The sequence below is a fragment of the Fimicolochytrium jonesii genome (assembly GCF_025526975.1).
Source record: "Fimicolochytrium jonesii strain JEL569 chromosome Unknown EV422scaffold_4, whole genome shotgun sequence".
Taxonomy (NCBI): domain Eukaryota; kingdom Fungi; phylum Chytridiomycota; class Chytridiomycetes; order Spizellomycetales; family Powellomycetaceae; genus Fimicolochytrium; species Fimicolochytrium jonesii.
This window is the reverse complement of record NW_026515671.1, coordinates 1681321-1702078: the sequence shown is the minus strand read 5'-3', so window position 1 is coordinate 1702078 and position 20758 is coordinate 1681321. Positions and strand designations below refer to the sequence as shown.

At 55.5% G+C, this 20758-nt stretch overlaps 8 protein-coding genes across 8 annotated transcripts; 5 read left to right on the top strand and 3 right to left on the bottom strand.

The window, feature by feature from the left end:
- Window positions 1–159: 159 nt before the first annotated feature.
- On the top strand, window positions 160–4822 carry EV422DRAFT_565249 (uncharacterized protein; the record flags this gene model as incomplete). Its single annotated transcript, XM_053072288.1, has 15 exons — window positions 160–330; window positions 392–467; window positions 540–755; window positions 828–928; window positions 1012–1185; window positions 1248–1457; window positions 1532–1627; window positions 1700–1802; window positions 1865–1938; window positions 2003–2222; window positions 2288–2770; window positions 2861–3662; window positions 3727–3940; window positions 4034–4266; window positions 4342–4822. 15 exons carry the CDS (start codon window positions 160–162, stop codon window positions 4820–4822), a joined length of 3654 nt encoding a protein of 1217 aa, XP_052928446.1.
- A 713-nt stretch (window positions 4823–5535) lies between these two features.
- On the bottom strand, window positions 5536–6330 carry EV422DRAFT_584868 (peptide methionine sulfoxide reductase MsrA; the record flags this gene model as incomplete). Its single annotated transcript, XM_053073436.1, has 3 exons — window positions 5536–5836; window positions 5922–6039; window positions 6165–6330. 3 exons carry the CDS (start codon window positions 6328–6330, stop codon window positions 5536–5538), a joined length of 585 nt encoding a protein of 194 aa, XP_052928445.1.
- A 387-nt stretch (window positions 6331–6717) lies between these two features.
- On the top strand, window positions 6718–7545 carry EV422DRAFT_325201 (uncharacterized protein). The gene is made up of 2 exons (XM_053066312.1): window positions 6718–7390; window positions 7483–7545. Exon 1 carries the CDS (start codon window positions 6770–6772, stop codon window positions 7238–7240), a length of 471 nt encoding a protein of 156 aa, XP_052928444.1. The 5' UTR covers window positions 6718–6769; the 3' UTR covers window positions 7241–7390; window positions 7483–7545.
- Window positions 7546–8399: 854 nt separating this feature from the next.
- Window positions 8400–9929, bottom strand: EV422DRAFT_325244 (uncharacterized protein). The gene is made up of 3 exons (XM_053066313.1): window positions 9576–9929; window positions 8982–9479; window positions 8400–8889 (listed from the first exon to the last, which is right to left on the bottom strand). The coding sequence occupies exons 1-3, from the start codon at window positions 9654–9656 to the stop codon at window positions 8485–8487; spliced, it is 984 nt and encodes a 327-aa protein (XP_052928443.1). The 5' UTR covers window positions 9657–9929; the 3' UTR covers window positions 8400–8484.
- Window positions 9930–12283: 2354 nt separating this feature from the next.
- Window positions 12284–14199, top strand: EV422DRAFT_520493 (eukaryotic translation initiation factor 2 beta). The gene is made up of 4 exons (XM_053069689.1): window positions 12284–12551; window positions 12715–13221; window positions 13306–13594; window positions 13686–14199. Exons 1-4 carry the CDS (start codon window positions 12510–12512, stop codon window positions 13859–13861), a joined length of 1014 nt encoding a protein of 337 aa, XP_052928442.1. The 5' UTR covers window positions 12284–12509; the 3' UTR covers window positions 13862–14199.
- Window positions 14200–14594: 395 nt separating this feature from the next.
- Window positions 14595–15966, bottom strand: EV422DRAFT_504533 (uncharacterized protein; the record flags this gene model as incomplete). Its single annotated transcript, XM_053068437.1, has 5 exons — window positions 14595–14825; window positions 14934–15116; window positions 15180–15279; window positions 15355–15437; window positions 15688–15966. The coding sequence occupies 5 exons, from the start codon at window positions 15964–15966 to the stop codon at window positions 14595–14597; spliced, it is 876 nt and encodes a 291-aa protein (XP_052928441.1).
- On the top strand, window positions 15919–19348 carry EV422DRAFT_520485 (uncharacterized protein). Its single transcript, XM_053069688.1, has 10 exons — window positions 15919–16512; window positions 16863–16949; window positions 17017–17098; window positions 17176–17337; window positions 17421–17628; window positions 17693–17809; window positions 17882–17928; window positions 17994–18580; window positions 18667–18754; window positions 18829–19348. The coding sequence occupies exons 1-10, from the start codon at window positions 16250–16252 to the stop codon at window positions 18907–18909; spliced, it is 1722 nt and encodes a 573-aa protein (XP_052928440.1). The 5' UTR covers window positions 15919–16249; the 3' UTR covers window positions 18910–19348.
- On the top strand, window positions 18843–19884 carry EV422DRAFT_324981 (uncharacterized protein). Its single transcript, XM_053066311.1, has 2 exons — window positions 18843–19532; window positions 19678–19884. Exons 1-2 carry the CDS (start codon window positions 18945–18947, stop codon window positions 19774–19776), a joined length of 687 nt encoding a protein of 228 aa, XP_052928439.1. The 5' UTR covers window positions 18843–18944; the 3' UTR covers window positions 19777–19884.
- Window positions 19885–20758: the final 874 nt, after the last annotated feature.

Below are 20758 nucleotides of genomic sequence, written 5' to 3'. Positions count from 1 at the left end.
TTTCGCAGAACCCTATTTGGACCAGGAATGCCGCACAGGCTGGCAACCTCAGCGCTGTAAACACACCTCGCCCATACTATTCAAAAGCAACAGAAAGAATAGGGTCGAAAACAACAGGCGATCCCACCTACTGGACTTCGAAAAGGAACGTTAGGAAACATGTCGTCGAAGATGGCCGACGTTTCCCACGAGGAGACCATCGATATCCCCCTCCGACAACATGGCGAGGTTCTCGAAGTCAGCCGAAGGGAACTGAAGGGAAACCAAGAGTTTGTCTTCAATATCTTGAACGACGAGGTCGCTGCGCTGTGGGTGTTTCTGGATGTTGGGGTACGTTGGTTCATACCCTATATGATCACCTTCGGTGGGAGTACTAATTTGCGCTTCGTAGCTGGAGTACTATAAACAGGGACATTTGCTAGAGTTTGAGCAAGCGATCCGGTCGGGGATCTATCGAGCACAACAGGGTGGGTCTCTCGTCGCAGGAATTATGAGGTTTCGGAAGTGGGGACTGACCCCGTCGCGTGGATATCCACCAGAGCGAAACCCAAAGGAACAGCCACATCAGCTGCTGCTCCTTAACGTCCTGGCGTCGTTTTACATCGAGCTAGCGAAAACCACTCCAGCGGACGGTCGTTATGTCACGCACAAATCGAATAACTTGACGAAGGAGGACTGCCTATTGGAAGCTACGGCTTTGTTGAATGAGGCGCGGAAGATGGACCCGCAGGATACGTTCGCTATTGTTGCCTCAGGTGGGGAGAGTGATTGGGCTGGATGGGAAAGGCAGGCGAGATGCTGAACTGGCTCTCGGGATGTGAACTTAGGCAACATTCTCCTGGCGCGGCATCGACACGACGAGGCATTGGAGGCTTTCGCTGCAGCACTTCGCCGCGACCCAAATTGTGTGCCTGCGTTACTAGGCGAGGTATGATATCAGGAGCGCTGTCTGGAAAGGTGGCATGGCGTATTGTGCACGGCCGTTGCTGATCAGGTCCTGCACATGTTTAGGGTGCGGTTCGATCTGCTAGTGGAGACCACAAAACTGCCCTGCAGAGATATCAAAGGGTTCTGCAATTGCAACCCGACATGCGTCCGGACGTCCGGGTGGCAATCGGAATATGCTATTACAATCTTGGAGCCATGATCCAGGCCCGCAAGGCGTTCGAAAGAGCTCTGGCTGTGGTGTGTGTCACTCCCTCGCTGCCATCAGTTCTACAACATCCTACTGAGATTTTCCGTTACAGGATCCCAACAACCCGGACGCCCTCACATTACTTTCTATCATTGACTGGAACGGCCTTCGCTCTACGACCGACGGGACGAAAGTGGAGAAGGACGCGATCGTGGCTCGCGCCAACGAGCGTCTGTTGCTGGTTTATAAGAACGAAAGCAAGCACCCGCTGTTTTCGTGTCAGATGGCCCAGAGGAAACTGATAACACAGTCGTATGGAGATGTACGTTGGAGAATGCATCTGTACGCGGGAGATGCACTATGCCTGGTGGTTCCTGACGAATCTGCCAACTGTAGGCAATTGAGTACGCAGATCGTGTGGTGCATCACAGTAATAACCCAAAACTGCGTGCGGAGGCGTTGGTTTGCAAGGGGAAGGCCCTGAAAGCACAGGTTTGTTGGTTCAAGTCTCTCATGTCTATTCAAAGCAAGGAGTGTTGACCTGATCCTCGTTCGGTTATATAGGGTGACTCTGATGCTGCATTGCAGTGTTTTGAACAAGCCAACGCTCTGAACCCCGGGTCACGATCTGCTCAGTACTCCCTGGGAATGCTATATGTGCAGAAAGGTGTGTGTGTACCGAGAACTGCGTTGTCGATGACCTGAATCGCTGAATCATATTTCTACAAGGCGATGCCGAGAAAGGCGTGAGATGCCTGGAAGCTATCCTTTCCAAGGAGCCCAATAACGTCGAAGTCATTGTGGTATGTGTCAACCCCAAAAGTTTCTTCTGCAGCTGAGCGCTCTGTAACATTGAGCTGTAAACAGCGCCTAGCATATCTATACGCACAATCGCCCAAACACCGGACCCAAGCAGTCGAGCTATTCGATCGCGCGAACAAACAATCCGGTGGATTACTGGACAGCGTCAATGGAGTGAATGGAATCGCGGCCGAGTCAAAATCAAGCGGCACCATAGAGGATCCCTTGGTCTGGCTCGAGATTGCGAAAGTTATGGAACATACCAACATGAAGAGATCGCTGCAATGTAAGACCTTTCCTCCGCAATCTTAGGTCATGTCCCAATATCCATGTCTCATCTGTCTCGAACAGTGAACCTCAAAGCGATAAAGCGCCTGACCCAGCAAGGGTCTCCCGTACCTCCAGAAGTGTACAACAACATCGGATCCTTATGCCACGTCACATCGCAACGGATGAGCGCAACCGCCAAGGGTCCGATCCTACCGGGACTCCAAAGGCCAGCCGCCGCCCACATTCCGGTAGAAGACGGCCAATCCGCATTCGACAGGCCGCCAATCGACATGTTTGCCGCGATAGGGCATATCGACGACGTGCTGAAACGCGAGGAGTTTTGGACGCGGGAGAATTTGCTGCGGCTCGCGGAGGATTTCTACTTTTTAGCGTTGCAGGCGTGTCAGCAGGAGATTGGGAGAGGCAATGTTTCTGAGGATGCGCCGCTTACTGTTGTTACGGTGCGGTATAATCTGGCGAGGGTGCAGGAGAGTATGGGGGAGACGAGTCGGGCGGAGGATATGTACCAAGAGTTGTTGCGCGATCAGCCTGGATATTCTGAAGGTATGAATCGGTAGGCCGGAGCGGAAATCATTCATTCCTTCAATTTCTGAGATCGCGAACTGATTTGGTCCTTCTTTCGATCTATTCTAGCCTACAACCGTCTGGGAATAATCGCCATGAACGAAGGCCGCCACAACGACGCCGTCGAACACTTCCGGCTCCTCTCCGAAGCCGATCCCAAACAACCCGAACCCCGTCTCTACATGGGAAAAGCATACCTAGCCGCCGACAACAAAAACAATGCCAAACGGGCTTTTGACTCTGTGCTAAAATACATCGACAACCAAAACATCCAGGCCCTCGTAGCCCTCGCGCACGTCCAGCTCGGTCTCGCCCGGTCCGCCCGGCATAACCCCAAAGAGCGGGACGAATGGATCCAGCGTGCGCATCGACTATACGACGCCGCCCTGAAAGCCGATAAGAAGAACGTGCCCGCAGCCGTCGGCATGGGGATCATCCTCGCGGAAGTCGGGATGCTAGAGGACGCATTGGCGATTTTCCGACAGGTCGAGCAAGCGACCGGCAACCTCCCCGCGGTAGCCATGGACCTCGCGCACGTCATCCTGGCGCAGGACGAGAAAGACGCCAAGAGCGCCATACCCATGTACGAGAAAGCGCTGAAGAAGGGCAACGAGAACGACGCGTATGTCCTGCAAGCCCTCGCGCGCGCGTACTACATCCTTGCCCGCGAGCGGAAAGACGAGGCGGCGATGCAGGTGTCGTTGCGGTATATTGAGCAGGCGGCGAGGGTCGAGCCGAGCGATACGGCGTGCTTGTTCAATGTTGCGTTGGTGAAGCAGCAGATGGCGGTGGTGTTGAATGATTTGCCGATTGAGAGGAGGAATTTGGCGGCTATGCATAGGGCCTTGCAGGGGATTGATACCGCTGAAAGGTTTGAAGTCTATCTCCTATCAAGCTTGGACTTGACCAGTCTCTAATATCCATTCAATATCCAGGATATTCGGAGCCCTCGCGAACCGCGCACCGGAAAGCCGGCCCAACTACAACATCGCGCACGCATCACATCGGAAGGCTTATTGCAAGGATGTACGCAAGTTGTCTGAGAAAAAGATTCATGAGACGACTACGCTGGAGAGGCAGAGGGAGGAGCGTAAGGAGCGGATTCGGGAGGAGCAAAAAGCCAGGGAGGAGGAGAAGAGGCGGCGTGAGGTAGGGAGAGCTGTGTCATGATATCGTGCATCTATTCTTTGTGTCCGCGACGACCGCGAATGACTTACGCTCCGTCGCACATCTCTCATTCAGCACGAAGAATCCGAGAAACGCCGCCTTCAGGAAGAAGAACGAGCCAAACAACGCGCCGAAGTCCAAGCGCGAGTCCAAAGCGACCTGCAGCGCGCACAACAGTACGCGGAAGAGGAACGCGAGCGCGAGGAGGCCAGTGGCGGCGGAAAGCGGAGAGGAGCTAACAAACGCGACCGCGAACGGGACGTGTCCCCGGAGTCGGCGGGTGAGGAGAGGGAGCCGGTTGAGAAGAGGTTGGTTGAAGTTTCCCTCCTTCATATATCCTCGAATGATAGTTGGCTAATACATGTGTATATTCGCACCACCAGGAAAAAACTCCGCAAAAAACCCTCTTCAACCAAATCCCGCGACTCGGACACCAGCACCGACAAGAAACCGCGGGGAACGGGCAGCAGAGGCCGTCCACGCGGCGTGCAATCCCAACTCTCTGCCGAATTCGTCTCGGATAGCAGTGATGAAGATACGGTTGGTAGAACCAACGGTGACAACGGTCACGAGTCGGCGGCGGAGAACGGTAGGAATGATGGGAGGAGTCATTCACCTTCCCCTGCAGCGGCGGCGGGGGTTACTGACGGGGATGAGAGCCCACATGGGGAGAAACGGCGACGGAGCGAGGAGGATGATGGGGCTGAAGCGAATGGGCATGGGGATGAGGAGGATGAGGATGAAGTGCGGGTGAGGCCGCGGTTAAGCAAGATTAGACGGACGGCGGTGGCGGATAGTGACGAGGAGGATGTGAGGGAGGAGGCACCTGCGGCTGAGGGTGAGCGTGAGGAGGCGGCGGCGTGAGATGTATAAGCTATATCATTCGACAGGGTGCGTTGGGGTTCGACGGCTTGATGGCCTGATGGCTTGGATTTAGCGCTATCTAGCTAGTGTACATAGCACATGGGGGTGTGATGCATAATTCCTGGCCGTAACGCACATTTGTTCCTGTGCGAGTCTTTGTGAGCAGATCTAGCAGATGGAAATAACGCGTTGGGAACATCCCCTTGTAGCCGAGGTGAACCTAGCCGCGCGAGATCGTATGCGACGTATCAGGGTGACGGTGAATTGCACCGTCAATGTCACTTCACAAAGCGGACGCGTACCAAGTGGAAACCGCCCTGTTCCCGTACGAAACCGATTTTCCGGCCAGACATCGTCCCAAGTCGCACTTGCGAGCTCCCGTGCCAGCGGAGCTCTGGGGATAGATCACGGAGAGAGGGAATGTATATAAGAGCCTACATCGAGCGATGGGGTAACACTCTTGCAGCCCCTATATTCCTACTATGTACAGTGACTCAGGAATGGAAAGACGAACCTCCAAAAGCTAGAATAACGCTACGATCTCTTCCGTACAACTACATAGACAAGGAGCCGAGTAGCCAACAACGGACCAGAGCCGGGTCGCCGATCGAGTCTCTCCCTCCATCTTTAACATATGGAGATACCTCCGACTGGTAAACTCTTCGCTCTGCCTGTCTCGGTCCTCCAACATGCCGCATCCTCCCCACACGCCCCTACTGCCCCCCATAGATCTCATGTATCCTCTCCCAACTCCTCTCAAAATGCGTCGGACACTCATACCCATGCGGGTTACCCGTCAAATAATCCTGGTGGTAATCCTCGGCATTCCAAAAGGTCCCCACAGGCTCGAGGGTCGTCACGACAGTGTGTTTACCAAAATGATGCTGGATGTTTGCGAGGAAGTCCTTTGCGAGACGTTGTTGTTCGGGGGTGTGGTAGAGGATGGTGGAGCGGTATTGGGTGCCGGTGTCGCCGCCTTGGCGGTTTTTGGTGGTTGGGTCGTGCATGCGGAAGCTACGAATCAACGTCACGGTGGGGGGTGTCAACTTGGATTGCGCCCACGCGATAGCGATGACAAGCCCCGGCTTCCAGCACTTACAAAAAGTCTAGCAGATTCTCGTAGGTGATCTTCTTGGTATCGTACTTCACTTGGAGGGCTTCAGCATGGCCCGTTGAGCCGGAGCATACCTGCCTGTACGTTGGTTGTTCCGCGGCGCCTGTGTGAGGTCCGACTGATCAATAACCGCAAATCGACAATCCCTATCAACTGCAGACTACACCTCGCAGAGCCCCCAGCCCTCTCCTCCCAGACATCATCAACGCTATGGCAACCAGAACCCACCTCCAGCATACCCAACCAACAAATCCACATCCCCGCCAAACTTCTTTTTGAAACTTTTCTCAACGCCCCAGAAGCACCCCGCGCCAAACGTGGCGAGGCCGTACGCGCCGGTAGGATCGACGGGGAATCCTGTTCCCGAGGGTGTTTGCGAGGCGGTGGAGCCCATCTTTCTGCGAGGTGAGATGGGGAGCGGAGAAACTCTTGAGGGGAGTATGCGGAGTAACGGGGATGTTCTTGTGAGGAGATGGAAGGAGGGCGCAAGTTTGTTCATTCAGAGTTGGGGAGGGTGCGGGTGGGATAGACGGAGAGTGCAGTGAACCCTGGGCGGCTGATACAGTATATATTTGCAGCGATGACAGGCGACCTGAGGACAGTAGTACTGTACAGTAGTGAAGGGTGTGGGGGGTGTGCTTTCCGGAGGTGTGCTGCCACTGCTGCGAGGCCGTTGAGTCGTTGACGTGTTCGGGTGGCTGTGCAGAAGGGAGTCTCACCTCCAACCCTCCAAGACTTCAGGAACACTCCCCTCATCCCCCCCCCCCCCCCCCCCCGCCCTCCCCTCCACATCTCAACACAACCACAGCTGCCAGAACAACCCCTTCTTTATAATGTCCCATCCCGCAAACTTCGCTCCCTACCAGCCACCCCCACCCGACCCGCGCCCCCTCCCCTCCCCTTCCTCGCCGCTGCCGTCCTCATCCCGCCCAAAAACAACAATCCCAAGCTACCAGCAAAGTACCCCATCTCGCAGTCCCACATACCCTCACCAGGGGCATGGCGGTGGGGGCAGTAGTAGTAGTAGTGGCGGTGGTGGGGGAGGAGCAGGATCCTCGTATGCACCGGTGGGGAGTGGCATTGGAGGTGGGGGTGGGGCGGAGGAGAGGGTGAATAAGTATGAGACGAGTCTGGGCGCTAGGGTGGATATTGAGGCGGCTGGCGCGTATGTCTTGGGTGTTATTTCAGGTATGTTCGCAATAAGTGGAGGCAGACGTGCACGAAGCGAGCGAGCCATCAAGCGGAACGAGGGTGGTTGTTTGCGGCGGGCGGCGAGCGAGGCCTTGGTTCCATTACTGCGGTGAGCGTAGTGATCTAGGCGAGAGTCACATTGCGCCAAAGGCGCAATACTCCCTTAACCACGGCTCTTAGCGAGCCTCAGCAAGCGTCAGATCTTTTACGAGCGGAGCGAGCAACCGCCCAAAGCGCAAGACTCCCCTCACATCGTTCTTAGCGTGAGCGACAAGCGAACGGTTGTTTTTTTTTACTGATTCTGTGGTTGATGGCTGCTGAATACTCTCGCCCTCCTTTTCTTTGTTCCAACCAGCAACCCTCCTCCTAATCCTCGAACAAAAGAACGACTACGTGCGTTTCCACGCCTGGCAGTCCGCCCTCACCTCCACCGCCCTGCTCGTCCTGATGTTCGTCTTCAGCTGGATGAGCGTGACTGTCGTTTGGTTGATGTTTGTCGCGGGCGTTGGGGGGGTCGGGTGGTTGGGGTGAGTTTGGGGGTTTTTTTGGATTGAAGAGGGGAGGGGAAGGAATGCTGATTTCGGAATTTTCGATCTATAGGTATCAGGCGTATGTGAATGCGGATTCGCTGGAGAGGTATCAGGCGCCGTATCTTGGGCCGGTGAGTAGTTGTTCGATCTTCTGTCGGCCTGTTTAGGGGGGGACGACTTGACATTCGTTTTTGGAAAACTCGTCTAGTTGGCATCACAATGGGTCGACAGCGAATGAAATCGCACTGGGATGATCAAGAAGCTTCCGGTGGGGGCGGAGGAACCAGCGCGGCGGACGGACGGCGAGCATAAGCGATGTCCCGACTCCCGACGCAGAGGGCTCCTCCGCGTTCAATCCCACACACTCGCGCTTCACTTCCGCACCACCACTACCCTTACCGCCGGCATACGAACACCGTCCGCCGTAGCCCGCAACTCAATCGGAATCTTCCATACCACCGCCAAGCCTCGTAGCGCTTTTCCGTTTTGTAAATACCCTATTTTGGGGCACCGGCTCCTCTCGCGCCTTGCTTTCTCGTGTTTCGCGGAATGCCCCCTCATAGTCGTGATATGTGATGTATATATATGCCACTCCTTCTCTCCTCAAAACGCGCTTCTCATGTTGCAGAGGATAATCCCTCCGTCTTTTCCATCATAATCATCCCATCCAACCCCCTTGCTCATCCCTCAAACTCCCCTCCCCTCGCAATTCCCTTAACAGTGTTTCCCAACCCAGCCAACAACCTCTTCACACCCGCAACCCTTCCCCCACTCTTCCCGTTCCCCGACTCGCTCCCACCACCCTGCGTTAACCCCCCTCCCATCACTCAGAAGAGGTGGCCGTAGATTCCCGCCCCGCGACCGCGTTGCGTCTCATATCCTTCAGGTAAACCCTCTTCCTCTTCTTCATCCTCGTTATGATTCCGGGAGGCGGTGGAGAGACCCGCGTCAGCCTCAGCCAACTCATCAAACAGACGTCTGATGTCGCCGGAGGGTGAGGGCGGGAGTGTGTTGTTGGTGGAGATTGTAGCGACGCGGAAGTGGGTCGTGGTGGTTTCGGTGGTTGTGATTGTTGTGTCGTTTTCTTCGGCTTCAGGGTCTGAGTTGGGGGGTTGGGTTAGGGCCAGCGCACCGTGAGTTTCGAGTTGGTCTCCGCCGTTGGAGGGGGAGGAGGAGGAGGAGGGGTTTGCTGGGGGTGTGAATTTTAGGTGGCTCTCGTAGAATGCGAGTAGCTGGGGGCGGCGAATTGAGGGGGAGTTTGGGTTAGTTTTTCCGTTGCGTTGAGCGTATATCTGTCGCAACGGGGTATAAAGAATGAGCCTACCTTCTGCGGACACTTCTTGTTAGCAGTCGGGGTGGGGTGGACGGACTTCAGACCCGATTTCCAGACCAGATACACGCACAACCCGATCCCGGCGCGTTCAATCGTGTCGACATGGTCGATATCATCTTCCCAGGAGCGCTTGGCCATCAGTTTGGGGTCCATGCGGGATTCAGCGATGAAGCCCTCTTTGGTCACGTGCGGATCGTCGCCGTCCGTTTCGTCGTTGTCGATGTCCGGCGCGTCGGGCATCGCGTTGAAGATGGACTGTGTGGGTTTGCGGGGAACGGCTTTGCGTTTGGCGGCGGGGGACCCTGAGCTAGCTGCGGTGGTGCGTGATGAGCGGAGCTTGAGGGGACGCGGTTCGTCGTCGTCGTCGTCGATTTCTTCCCCGTCCTCGACGTCGTGCGAGATAGGGGGCGTGACGTCGCGGGTGCGGAGCTGACGCTTGCGGGGTGCGCGTTCATCGTGCTCGTCATCTTCGTCATCCCGTTTTCGTGTCTATGGTCGCAGTCAAGGGCAAGAACGGTGAGTAGATCTGTTCCCAGGCGAGTGCCGTTCCAAGCGGTAGTTGAGAGTAACAAGGAGAAAACTTACGCACATTAGTAGCCCTTCCAACGCGGCCATTACTAGCCGACTTAGCTGGTCTTCCGCGGCGCTTCGCCGGAGCCTCCTCATGTTCTTCTTCCTCGTCTTCCTGCTCCTCTTCACTCTCCACGGCAGCCGACCTGGTTGATCGGCTACTCCGGCCAGTCGCAGGCGTCGCGGCGGCAGAAGCCCTGCCCTTCCTCACAGGTGACTTTGCTTTATCACCTTTGCCCTTTTTCGCGACCTCAGCCCAGTAGTCCTCGAGTAACTGTTTCGAAGTGATGTTTTCAATAGGCTCCCACGTGTTTTGGGTCGAGGGGTACCCTGCCCATTTGATGCGGAATTCGTCTTTGCCCGTCTAGGAAATTGGGTGAAACGGGCAGAAGATTGTAAGTACCGTGATTTTTCTCCTATTCGCGTTGATGGGAATCCCCGCAGGCAGATCATCTCAAACACGAAAGATCAACAATGTCCACCTTCCCCCATTACTTACCTTCCTATCGCGTCTATGAGACAAGATCTTCTCGACATCATAAGTTCTATTCTCATCGTCGTCTTCGTCTTCATCTTCGTCCTCGGCTTCCTCCTCAGGATCTTGCTCCTCGTCAACCTGCATCTGGTCGTCCTCGTAGTGTTGGTCGTCCTCGTCCGCGTGTTCTGCAGCGGCCGATGAGCGCGAAATACGGCCCATGGTGGAGCGTGAGTATTTGAGCTGGTTTGGGTGGGTGTACGATGAAGGCGTGGATGCGCTTTGGTCTCGCTTTCTGTTTGCTGTGCTTGCTCTGTGATGGTTTCCCCCCCCCCCCCCCCCCCCCCCATCCGACCCTGCATCCTCTGAGCGCAATGAACGTCCCTCCCTCACGTGAAGTCACGTGCACCCGCCACATTCTATTCCCAGGACGGGTACAAAAAGGCCGCTCAAGCAGAAAACTCCTGTGGTTTCCTCCAAGCGATCGGGACCGGAGCGAGAGGACCTAAAGTCTGTCAGTATGTCCTCTCCTCCAAAGGTCCTATACCTGCCACCTTTCCGTAGTGGGGGTGACTAGGCGTACGCAAGAATACCCAAGGTGCCTGTTTGAGGCGTACTGCTCGTCCCCCGCAAGGGACAAATGGCGGTACGTTATAGGTATGGTAATCTCCATTTCGTTTGAGTGTCGAGAGACAACCGACAATGAGTGTGAAGGCTTTGGGAGAGGGTGATGGAGAGGGTGGCGTTGATGTCGCTCTTGTAGCGGGAGCTGGCAACCCGTTACGGTCCCCAGACAATGAGCACTCAGAAGCTTTGGTCAAGAGAACTCACAAATGGCCCGCCGACGGAGACTGTGGGTATGCCGTGAAGAATGAGATGGTATACACAGCTCTCTGTCCCATTTGCGCCTCTTTGTCGCATCAAGGACTGCTTTTCATGGGGGTGGAGGACGGCTTTTGTACGCTCCGTAAAGCTTTGGCTGAACAAGCGGATTTCCTCAGCAACTCGACCCAGAACTCGACCCAAGTGGCCAACAGGCCCAACTGCTGACTGGCTTTGACGGTACTATACGTCCTTCAAGAGCGAACTGTCGGTGACTGTAGAGAAGGGGCGAAGCACAGTGCTCTAGGTTATTTCAACGCTTGTCGCATTCCACGGAGGACGGCCGTTCCATGCCCGCGGTATTTGCTCAACCCAAGAGTGTTTTTGATAAATGGTTTGATCAGGATCTCCCCGATCGTCAGTCCATGTACTTGAAATGCAGCTTTGGCTTCTCTCCTTTCGCCTTCACTCCCCTCTATTCGCCTTTACTCTTGTCCTGCGCCACGACCGCTTCCAACTGTGCCTATTCACTAACGGGCCCCCAATTCACCTCCCAACGTACTGTACGACCTCGGGTTTCTGCGCGGTTTCCTCAGCATCTAAGCCGACACCAGGCCAAGGTCATGATGAACTGCTTTCCCATGAAATTTAGGCAGTAGAATTGAGGCCCTTTCCATGAGGCGACTTCAGCAGTTCCCCACTTTCCCGTTCCCTCATCCGGCAACTACGCACAGCTTCTGCACACACCACAGCAAACCGTATCCCGCACCCTCCCTCCCTTGTGACCGACCTTTTGAAGAAATACCTACCCGATGGACTGCCTGTGTAGTAGTGCAGTCGTAGGATGTTGGCGCAGTGCTGATAACCTTTGCGCCCGAAGACTTTGTGCAGCTGTTCGTGGTTGTGATCTTTCTCGTGACAACTGCCTTTCTCAACAACTGAGAGGACATTGCGCCAATGGGACATCGAATCGGATATCCAAGTGGTTTATCACACAAATCGCTTTGGCAGAGTTCGATGAAACCTCACCTCTCGCAGTTGGAGATCTTTCACAACCTTCCACAGTCCGCCGCTTCTTTTCATGCGTCCATCTTTGCGCAAAATCGGGCACATGGTGCACATGTGGTTATAGAACCACTTGCTGCTCGTTTTAGTTGGATAAAACGACTGACGGCGACGAGTGCTCAAATGACAGGCACCTCCTGGATTTGATTTGAAATCACGTCTCCACGCTCGAAGGTGACTGAACTGGTTCCCGTACTATAGTAGGCTTGCGTTTGCGTTTCCTCTTGGCCGACGTCTGCGTGGCTGCGGTGGTGGACAGCGTCTGATGGTGCGTGAGGATCCTCTCCTGCGGAAGTCTGGAAAGCGCATTTTGCCTGTCAATCGAAGCGAGGGGGAGCGGTGCTGTCAGTGGGGGCGGTGTGACTCACTGAGAAAGGCATTCAAGAGGAGCGACACAAAGGGCGGCGACGGAAACAGCTTCAACAAAAAGGAACAGACCCGGAGATCTTACCTTCGTTAAAATCACTCTGCAACCACAGCAACACAGCAGAGAGGGAGACGCCCCATCCTGCCCCCCACAGCACAAGCATTAAAGGCACTCTGGCACTCCACCCGCATACCTCGATCTATCGCATAGACATCCGAACATGTCGCTAAACGACGAAAAGCCCGTCCAGGACACCGAGACCGTAAGTTCTGCCCTGCTTTCTGTCAGAGATGGCTCGGAGTTGCACCCAAAAACACCTCCTGCCTCCCTATTTTTTTTGGAACCACTGCTCACTTCTTTCTGTCCTCGCCACCGCGGCTTCCCAACCGCCACCAATATCCGATCATGTCAAAAATCGCACACAGTTCGACTTTGGAATTAAGAAGAAGAAGAAGAAGAAGGCCGTGCCTGATTTCGACGACGACTCCCAACAACAGGAGTCAGAACAAACAACAATACTAGCCGACGACGACGCAGCAGCAGAACCAGCCGCCACCGGCGCCGCCGCAGAGGACGACGACGCCGCCAACGTATTCGCAGACCTGAAGAAGAAAAAGAAAAAGAAGAAGGCCACCTTCGAGGGTGACGACACCCCCACGGGCACCACCGAAGACGGCGCGGACGCTGAGGGCGCCGACGACGCCGACGCCTCGGGTGCTGCCGCTGCACCCGCAGAGGAGTTTGTGTTTGGGGAGAAGAAGAAGAAGAAGAGGTCCAAGAAGACCGATTTGGCGGATTTCGAGGCGGCGTTGAAGGATGGAACCGAGTCGGTCGGTGTGGAGGAGACGGCTGCTGGGGAGGAGACCGCGGGCGCAAAGGCGTCGGAGGGAGAGCCATGGCTGGGAAGCACTAGGGACTACACCTACGAAGAGGTATGTCTGCTTTTGGAGCTAACCTCAGCTGTTGTCATCTTCACCTCGTGCTCACAAATCTTCTCCCTCCCATATTTTTTCCAGCTCCTCCACCGCGTCTTCTCCGTCCTTCGCGAAAACAACCCCGACCTCGTCGGCGACAAAAAGCGGTACACGATCGCGCCCCCGCAAGTCCTCCGCGAAGGCACCAAGAAGACCCTCTTCGCCAACGTCGTCGACATCTGCAAGCGCATGCACCGTCAGCCCGACCACGTCATCCAGTTCCTGTTTGCCGAGTTGGGAACCACGGGCTCCATCGATGGTGCTCAGCGGTTGGTTATTAAAGGGCGGTTCCAGCCGAAGCAGATTGAGAATGTGCTTAAGCGTTATATCAGTACGTACCCTGCTGGTTTTTTCTTCCCCACTTTTCTTTTCGTCGACGAGGTGTCTAACCCCTTCCGAATGGGGCATTTTTATTTTCACAGTGGAATACGTAACATGCAAAACCTGCAAATCGGCCGACACGATCATGATGAAGGAAAACCGTCTCTTTTTCCTGCAGTGTGAGTCGTGCGGATCCACCAGGACCGTGTCGGCGATCAAGACTGGTTTCGTCGCCCAGACGAGGGATGCTAGGAAGGCCGCGCGTGCGAACGCGTAAGGGGGGAAACCCCATCGTTTACCTTGCGGGGAGAGTCGGTGGAGGGGTTTGGTGGGAACTACCCCTTTCATTTTGCCATGCATTTTTATTTATGCAAGAACCCATCGACACATTTTACCTCTTCACTGTTCATTTCCCCCCCAGCAACCCACCCCCAATTCAAAGTACCGCCATCCCCGGAAACCCCCAACCCCCAACCCCTCATCCCATCACCCCATCCCGAACCGTTGTCGCATTTCTCCCCCCTTTCTCCTACCTCTATTCTATTTTGTATTTCCTGTTCTGTACCTTCAAATGTTTCAACCGTCTACTCTTAACCCAAGTCTTGTGCCTTTTCGTCGTCCCTTTCCGTTTCTGAGATGCCATTGTTTTTCGGGCAGTCGTGTTTTGTTTTGTTTGTCCACCCAGGAGCAACGTATCTGCTGAAGACGGGCATACGAGAAAGACGAGAAGTGAAGCCAACCGGTAAAACAAGCATGACCGTTTCGGATGGTGTATACTTCTCGTTCTAAATCGCCTCGACGCCTGAACATCCTACATGCTCTTCTATCCTATTCCGCAACTGCCTATTCCAAAAAAACCCCCCCCCGTTCTATAGCGCCCGCCGCGCTCCACCACCCCTCCCAAAAAAACCCCGGTACATGATATGATGTGATATGCTATGATACGCCCGTCTGCAATGCGTACAAAGTCTCCATGGTCCTGCAAACGATCTCGTTCAGGTGGAGATTTTTCAGCCGTCATTCCAGAACGCATCCGACAGCGCGGCCGTGTGCGTGTCCAGCACCCCGACGTCCCACGCATCTCCCCCGCCATCGACGTCCATCTGATCGTGCGCTCCGTTTCCCTCCTCCTGCGATCCCGGGCGCGATGCGTCTGTGCGGTGGTCATCCGGCGCCGTGAGGGCGGCGCCGGAGAGGGTGGCGGGCAACAGGGCTGCGTACGGCGGGTCTGTCGGGAGCGGCTATACGCGGAAACCGGAAACGGCCCCCACGGCAGTCAGTATCCAGAAACACCCAAGTTCATTCCAAAAAAAAACCGATGATTGCTATTGCTGACATGCCCCACTCACCGGCATACTCCCGAACCACCCCGCGAGCTCGTTGTAACACGCCTCCAGCTCCCGCATCATGGTCCCGGTCAACAGATGCAGCCGCGCGCAGGCCGCCATGACGATCATGGACATGGGCATGAAGAAGGTTTGGGTTAGGAGGGCGCGGAAGGATGTGTAGCAGGTTAGGAGAGCGGGGCGGAGCTGTAAAATACACGGGTTGTGAGGGATGGAGCGGGGGTGTGGTATGGAGGGTGATGGACGAACCTGTGTTAGGATCCGGTAGGCGCTTGCGAGTCTCAGCAGGAGATATGCCATGTTGGCGCGTGGCGGGAGGTGTTCCCAACGGCCTTGGTGGCGTTTTGTTCTGCAGTACAATCACAGTGAGTGAGATGAGTGCAGAGCGACGCCTGCACAGTACGTAACAGAGCGTGGGACCTACTTGTTGGGATGCATGTCGTCCAGTAGCTTTTGGATGAGTGCTTCTAGATCGATTTCGAAGAAGCGGCGGAGGAGGCGGCGGACCTGGGCGGTGGGTGAGAGAAGGGAGAGGGAAGGAATGTGAGGATACTTTGGATGGATGAACGATATACCTGCTCACTCCGCTCAGGGACAAAAACCACCAATGCTCACTGGCGCTCGCTGACCGACTGGGAGCTCGCTTCGCTCGTCGCTCGCACAACCTCAAACATCCCCCACGCCTCGCTTCGCCCACTACAAGTGCGCAACCCAACTCCCTCTCGCTCCTCTCTTCCCCTCTCCCCCGTCTACTCACCATAACCAACTTCCTAAAATACCTCGCACTCCTATGCTGGTTCCCATTCTTATACCGCAGCCTATCCAGCGCAACACACTCGTTGACAAACTCCTTGCTGGCGAACGCGCGGCGGGAGGCGTGTAGTTTGCGAGGGAGCGCTTCTGCTAGGGCTTCACAGGCTTCGGGGGTGGAGGAGCGGTGTGCGGCGAGGAGGAGGGTTGCGCGGGGGATGGGAGGGGTTGACGGGGTGGGGGGAAGGGAAAAGCGGGAGTTGAGGTGGGTGTGGAGGGAGGACATTTTGTGTTGAGTGTGAGAATAGGTGTGCTGCGTAGGAGCGTGCGAAAAAAGAGAGGGGAAGGGGGGAGTCCGGACAAGAGGGGCCTTCACGCGCGACGTGTTGCCCTCTAGGCCCTCTCACCTCTCTCGCAGGAACCAACCGCCAGGGCAGACTTCCCCAACAGGCTCAGTACAGACATACATACTGTACATACACCACAGAAGCAACAGGAACGGCGACTTTCAATAAACAGAACCCTCGGCTTCGGCCTCTTCCGCTCATCCAATAACCCGCTTACCGAAAATGGAGTCCCGCCAGAAACTAACCCTCCCCGCCGACCGCTACCCGCTCAAGATCACCTCCCTGCGCGTCACAGCGGGGTCAGAGGTCCGCCGCGACGACGTGCTTGGCATCTACGAGTACGATAATAATAACCCTCAGGAGGCGGGGAATGCCACCGCGACGACTAGTAGGAAGCGCACGGTGAGGGAGGAGTGGAGGAGTCCGTATAGTGGCAGGGTGGACGAGGTTTGTGTGAAGGAAGGCGAGGTCGTTGTGGGTGTCAGGTGGGTAACCGCGAGAGGAGAGACGTCGAGTGGGAGTGGCAAGGGCGAGCGAAGCGGACGGTAGTTGTCTTTGGAGTGCTACGACGAGAGCCAGCGTCAGGTGCTCGAGCGCAGCCATGGATGGTGTGTGTTGGCGAGCGAGAGCGAGAAGGAAGCGCGGGAACAGGCAGCTGATTGATTGCGTCCTCGGCACATGAGTACTTCCGCACATTCCCAGCGCAACCTGCTTGTCGCGAGCAAAGCGATCATCCCAATACATCGCCGAAGCATCGTTCATCCAACGTCTTAATGCATCGCTTCATATCGCCTTGATACATTGTTTCAACTACTGACACATGAATTCCCCTCAGAAAGACCCTCGCCGTCATAATAGAGCCCTGCGGACACGCGATACAAGTACACGGGATCTGTGCAACGTGCGGGAAGGATGTCTCCATGTGAGTACCAGTTATTTGCGGCATACATCCGAGAGCAGTCCATGCTAACCTTCTCAATGATGTATAGTGGAACATATATGGGGAACGACCTGGGGCGAGCGACCATCAACATGGCGCACGATAATCGGGGAGTGACCATAAGTAGAGACGTAAGTGTGGAGCGCAAGTGGACCTGCCTCCCTTCTTGAAGCCAGAGAACATACCTGAGTCTTCGCGCATCACATAGGTCGCGGTGAAATTAGACAACGAGCGCTCGGAGCGGCTACTGGTATCCAAGAAGCTGACGCTCATACTGGATCTCGACCAAACTCTGGTGCACGCTACGGTCGATCCAACTGTAGCGCAGTGGATGGACGATCCATCGAATCCCAATCAGCAGTTCTTGAAGGTATTGTCTGCGTGTCCTTTTCAATCCCTACGTCGGACAACATACAGGCGGTCCATTCTGAACTCACCTCCCCAAACTCCCAGGATGTGCACAAATTCGAAATCCCCTCCTACCACACCCACTTCGTCAAATTGCGCCCAGGCACCCGCGAGTTCCTGCTCGAGATGAACGAGATCTACGAGCTGCACATCTACACGATGGGGTCGCGCCAGTACGCGGACCAGATTGCGAATATCCTGGATCAGGACCGCGCGTTGTTTAAGGATCGGATTATTTCGAGGGATGAGAATCGTGAGTGGACGTGGGGAATGGGTGGTGTTCAGAGGACCCAGGGCTGATATCTTTTGGGTGGTAGGATCGAATTTCAAGAGCATACAGAGATTGTTTCCGAGCGATCAGTCGATGGTCGTGATAGTGGATGATCGGTCGGATATATGGCATTGGTCGCCTAATCTGTATAAGATTCTTCCCTGTAAGTGGGTTTCGAGAGCGACCTAGGCACAGCACGCATATGATCTCACACGCGCTCCTCTCCCCCGATCAGTCAACTTCTTTGTCGGAACCGGAGACATTAACGCTCCACGACTACCGGTACGTCATTTACTTGCATGTGCATATCCCCAAACCTATCGTGCTCAAGGTGCTCCCCCCCAAAGCCCAGCGGCCCACCTCAAACCCCTCAAGCAGCCAGCAAGCCTGCCATCCCCGACAAAGACCACGACACCGTCACATCACTGGAAAAAGAGCTCTCGGACGAAGACGTCCAGCACCAATTTTTGGAAGATCTAGAAAAGACCCGCCCGCTCGAGAGGTTGAGCGAGGAGTTGGATGCGGAGGGGGAGACTCAAGGAATAACGGGTGTGGATGCTGATGCGATGGATGTGGTGTCCGCCAAGGAGGAGAAAGAGAATGCGGTATCTGATACCCCTCCCACACCCAAACCGGCATCCCCACCACCCACATCATCATCATCATCATCATCAACGCCCCCAGCGCCACCCACAGCCCCTCCCAAACGCCGCCCCAGCCTGCGCACCAAACCGATCCTCACCGACTCGGACCGGGAGCTCGACCGCGTCTGCAAAGTCCTCAAAGACGTGCATCGCGCGTTCTACAGCGGCGCGGTGGAGGAGTCGCGACGGTTGGGTGTGGGTGGGATCATGGCGAGGCAGAAGAAGGCGGTGCTGGCCGGTGTGAGGATTGTGTTTAGCGGGGTTATTTCGACGGATGTTGATGGGAGGACGTGAGTATGGGTGGGTTGGTGGGTGTGAGGTGGGTGGTAGAAGGGGAACTGATACTTTCCTTCCCCCCTTCGTTGGTGCCGGACAGAACGGATATTTGGGTCGGTGCTGAGCAGTTTGGCGCTAAATGCGTGTTTGATTTGTCCGATGATGTGACGCATCTTGTCACTGTCAAGGTATGTCTTCCAAAGGGGTGATGATGCGGGGAATACGGTTCGTGGAAGCCACTGACTCTTACACGGTGTTACAGCAACAAGGCCTGAACAAGACAAACAAAGTGCGGCGAGCGCGCAAGATGCCTGGCGTATTCATCGTGTCGTTGGACTGGTAAGCGGCGGGAATACGTCACTTGAACCCACTGATCCAATGGCGCGATGGTCGTTTCCTTCCCTTAGTCACTCAACTCACTCCACCCCTTTCCCCATCCCAGGCTCTATGACTCCATCTGCCGGTGGGACCGCCAAGACGAAACGCGCTACCTCCTCGAACCCGTCTTCCGTCCGACAGCCCTGCCGATCGACACGCACGCGTCCCCCAAAAGACGCGCAAAACGCACCGCCAAAGCAGACCACGAGTCAGGCTCGGACTCCTCCCCCGACGTCTCAGACGACAACGACGACGACGACGACGAGAAGATCCTGTCGGGGACGTGGGAACACGAGAACGATATTTTCATCCGGATTGGGGAGGATGATATTTTGGCGATGGATAGGGAGATTGAGGAGGCGCTTGCGGAGGAGAGTGGGAGTGATGTTGATGTGGGTGGTGGGGATAAGGGTGGTGGGGAGGGGGAGGGACATGGGGAGGGGAGTAATGGAGCCGGGGATAGTCAATCGTCCGGGTTGGATTTTGATGCGCTTTTTGATGAGGAGTTTGCGGTTTATGAGGAGAGGAGGGGGAGTGTTGGGGTTGATGTGGATGTGGGTGGGAGTGGGAGTGTTGGGATGGACGTTGATGTTGAAGCTGGTGCGGGTGGGGGAGATGGGGAGAAACGGAAACTGGGAGAGGGGGAGCGGGGACTGAGGGATAGGTGAGTGAGACACTTGTCCTTTTTCCTCAATTCTTCGGGTTCTTTTCGCTGACTTGGTTGGATTCTTACCGTGGTAGTCCACAAGCCCAACCACCCCGCAAGAAACCAAAAACGGACGCAAAGCCGCCGTCGTCCCCATCGCCGCGGCCTCCCAATCCATCCTCATGAAAAGAAGTGGACAGACGCGACGGAGGAGGACGGCGGGAAGGAATACCTCTGGCCCTTTTTGATGAAGGAAGAGTGAGGAGATGTATGTATGTGATTGATGGTAGGCGAGGGAGGATGGGAAGTTTTTTTATGTGTGTATGTATGTATGTGTTGGGTGAGGGGTTTATATATCTTGCATTCGCCAAGTGCGAGAGGGGTTTCTCTTTGAATGCTGAATGGGTGCTCGAGATGCGCTGACCTGGAACATGTTGATGTGCCTTTTTCACTGTCGGAGTCGTCGGGCGATGCGGGGTGCGTCAGTCAGAGACAACACGGGGACCTTTTTGGGCACGGGAGGGAAACCCTCCGCCTGGGTTTTTTTCCGTCCAACTCGCACAGCACGGGCGGAACGGATCTGCGCTTGTGCAAGGCGGAAACGGAGGGTCGGCAGCGAGAGAGGTCATAGCGACATCGGCACATTAAACCAAGAACGCCTGACGGAATTTTTGACGAGACATTGCTGTGCGCCATTCACACTTTCGGACCAAGCCAGTGTATCGGCGGTGTCCGTTCCGGCTGGAGCTCGAGCTCCTTCAGTATAAGCGAACGTGGAGAGTCGAGGATGCAAACGAGACCCGGCATCCGTGCGGGAAGAAGCCCCCAAAGCTTGTACCAAGGGTCCTCGAGCATCGTCTCCGTGATTCCCCGGCTTGCCTGCCGCAAAGAGTCACCGGACGCGGAAACAGTCTCTGCACGAGGAGCGAATGAGTTTGTCCCCGCTGCCCCATCCTCCAACCGAGAAGACGTTCACATCAACAGGTTGCTGGTGGGGCGAGCGTCGGACTTGTGAGATGACGCTGCTTACGTGAGGTGGCGATGTTTGTCCGAAACCTCGTGTCCGAAAACGTCTTCGTCTTCTGCTGTTCCCTTTGAGCCCAACAAACTACTCCGGAAATCTAGAAGTTGCACCAATCTCTTATCCCAACACCAGCAACAACAGCGA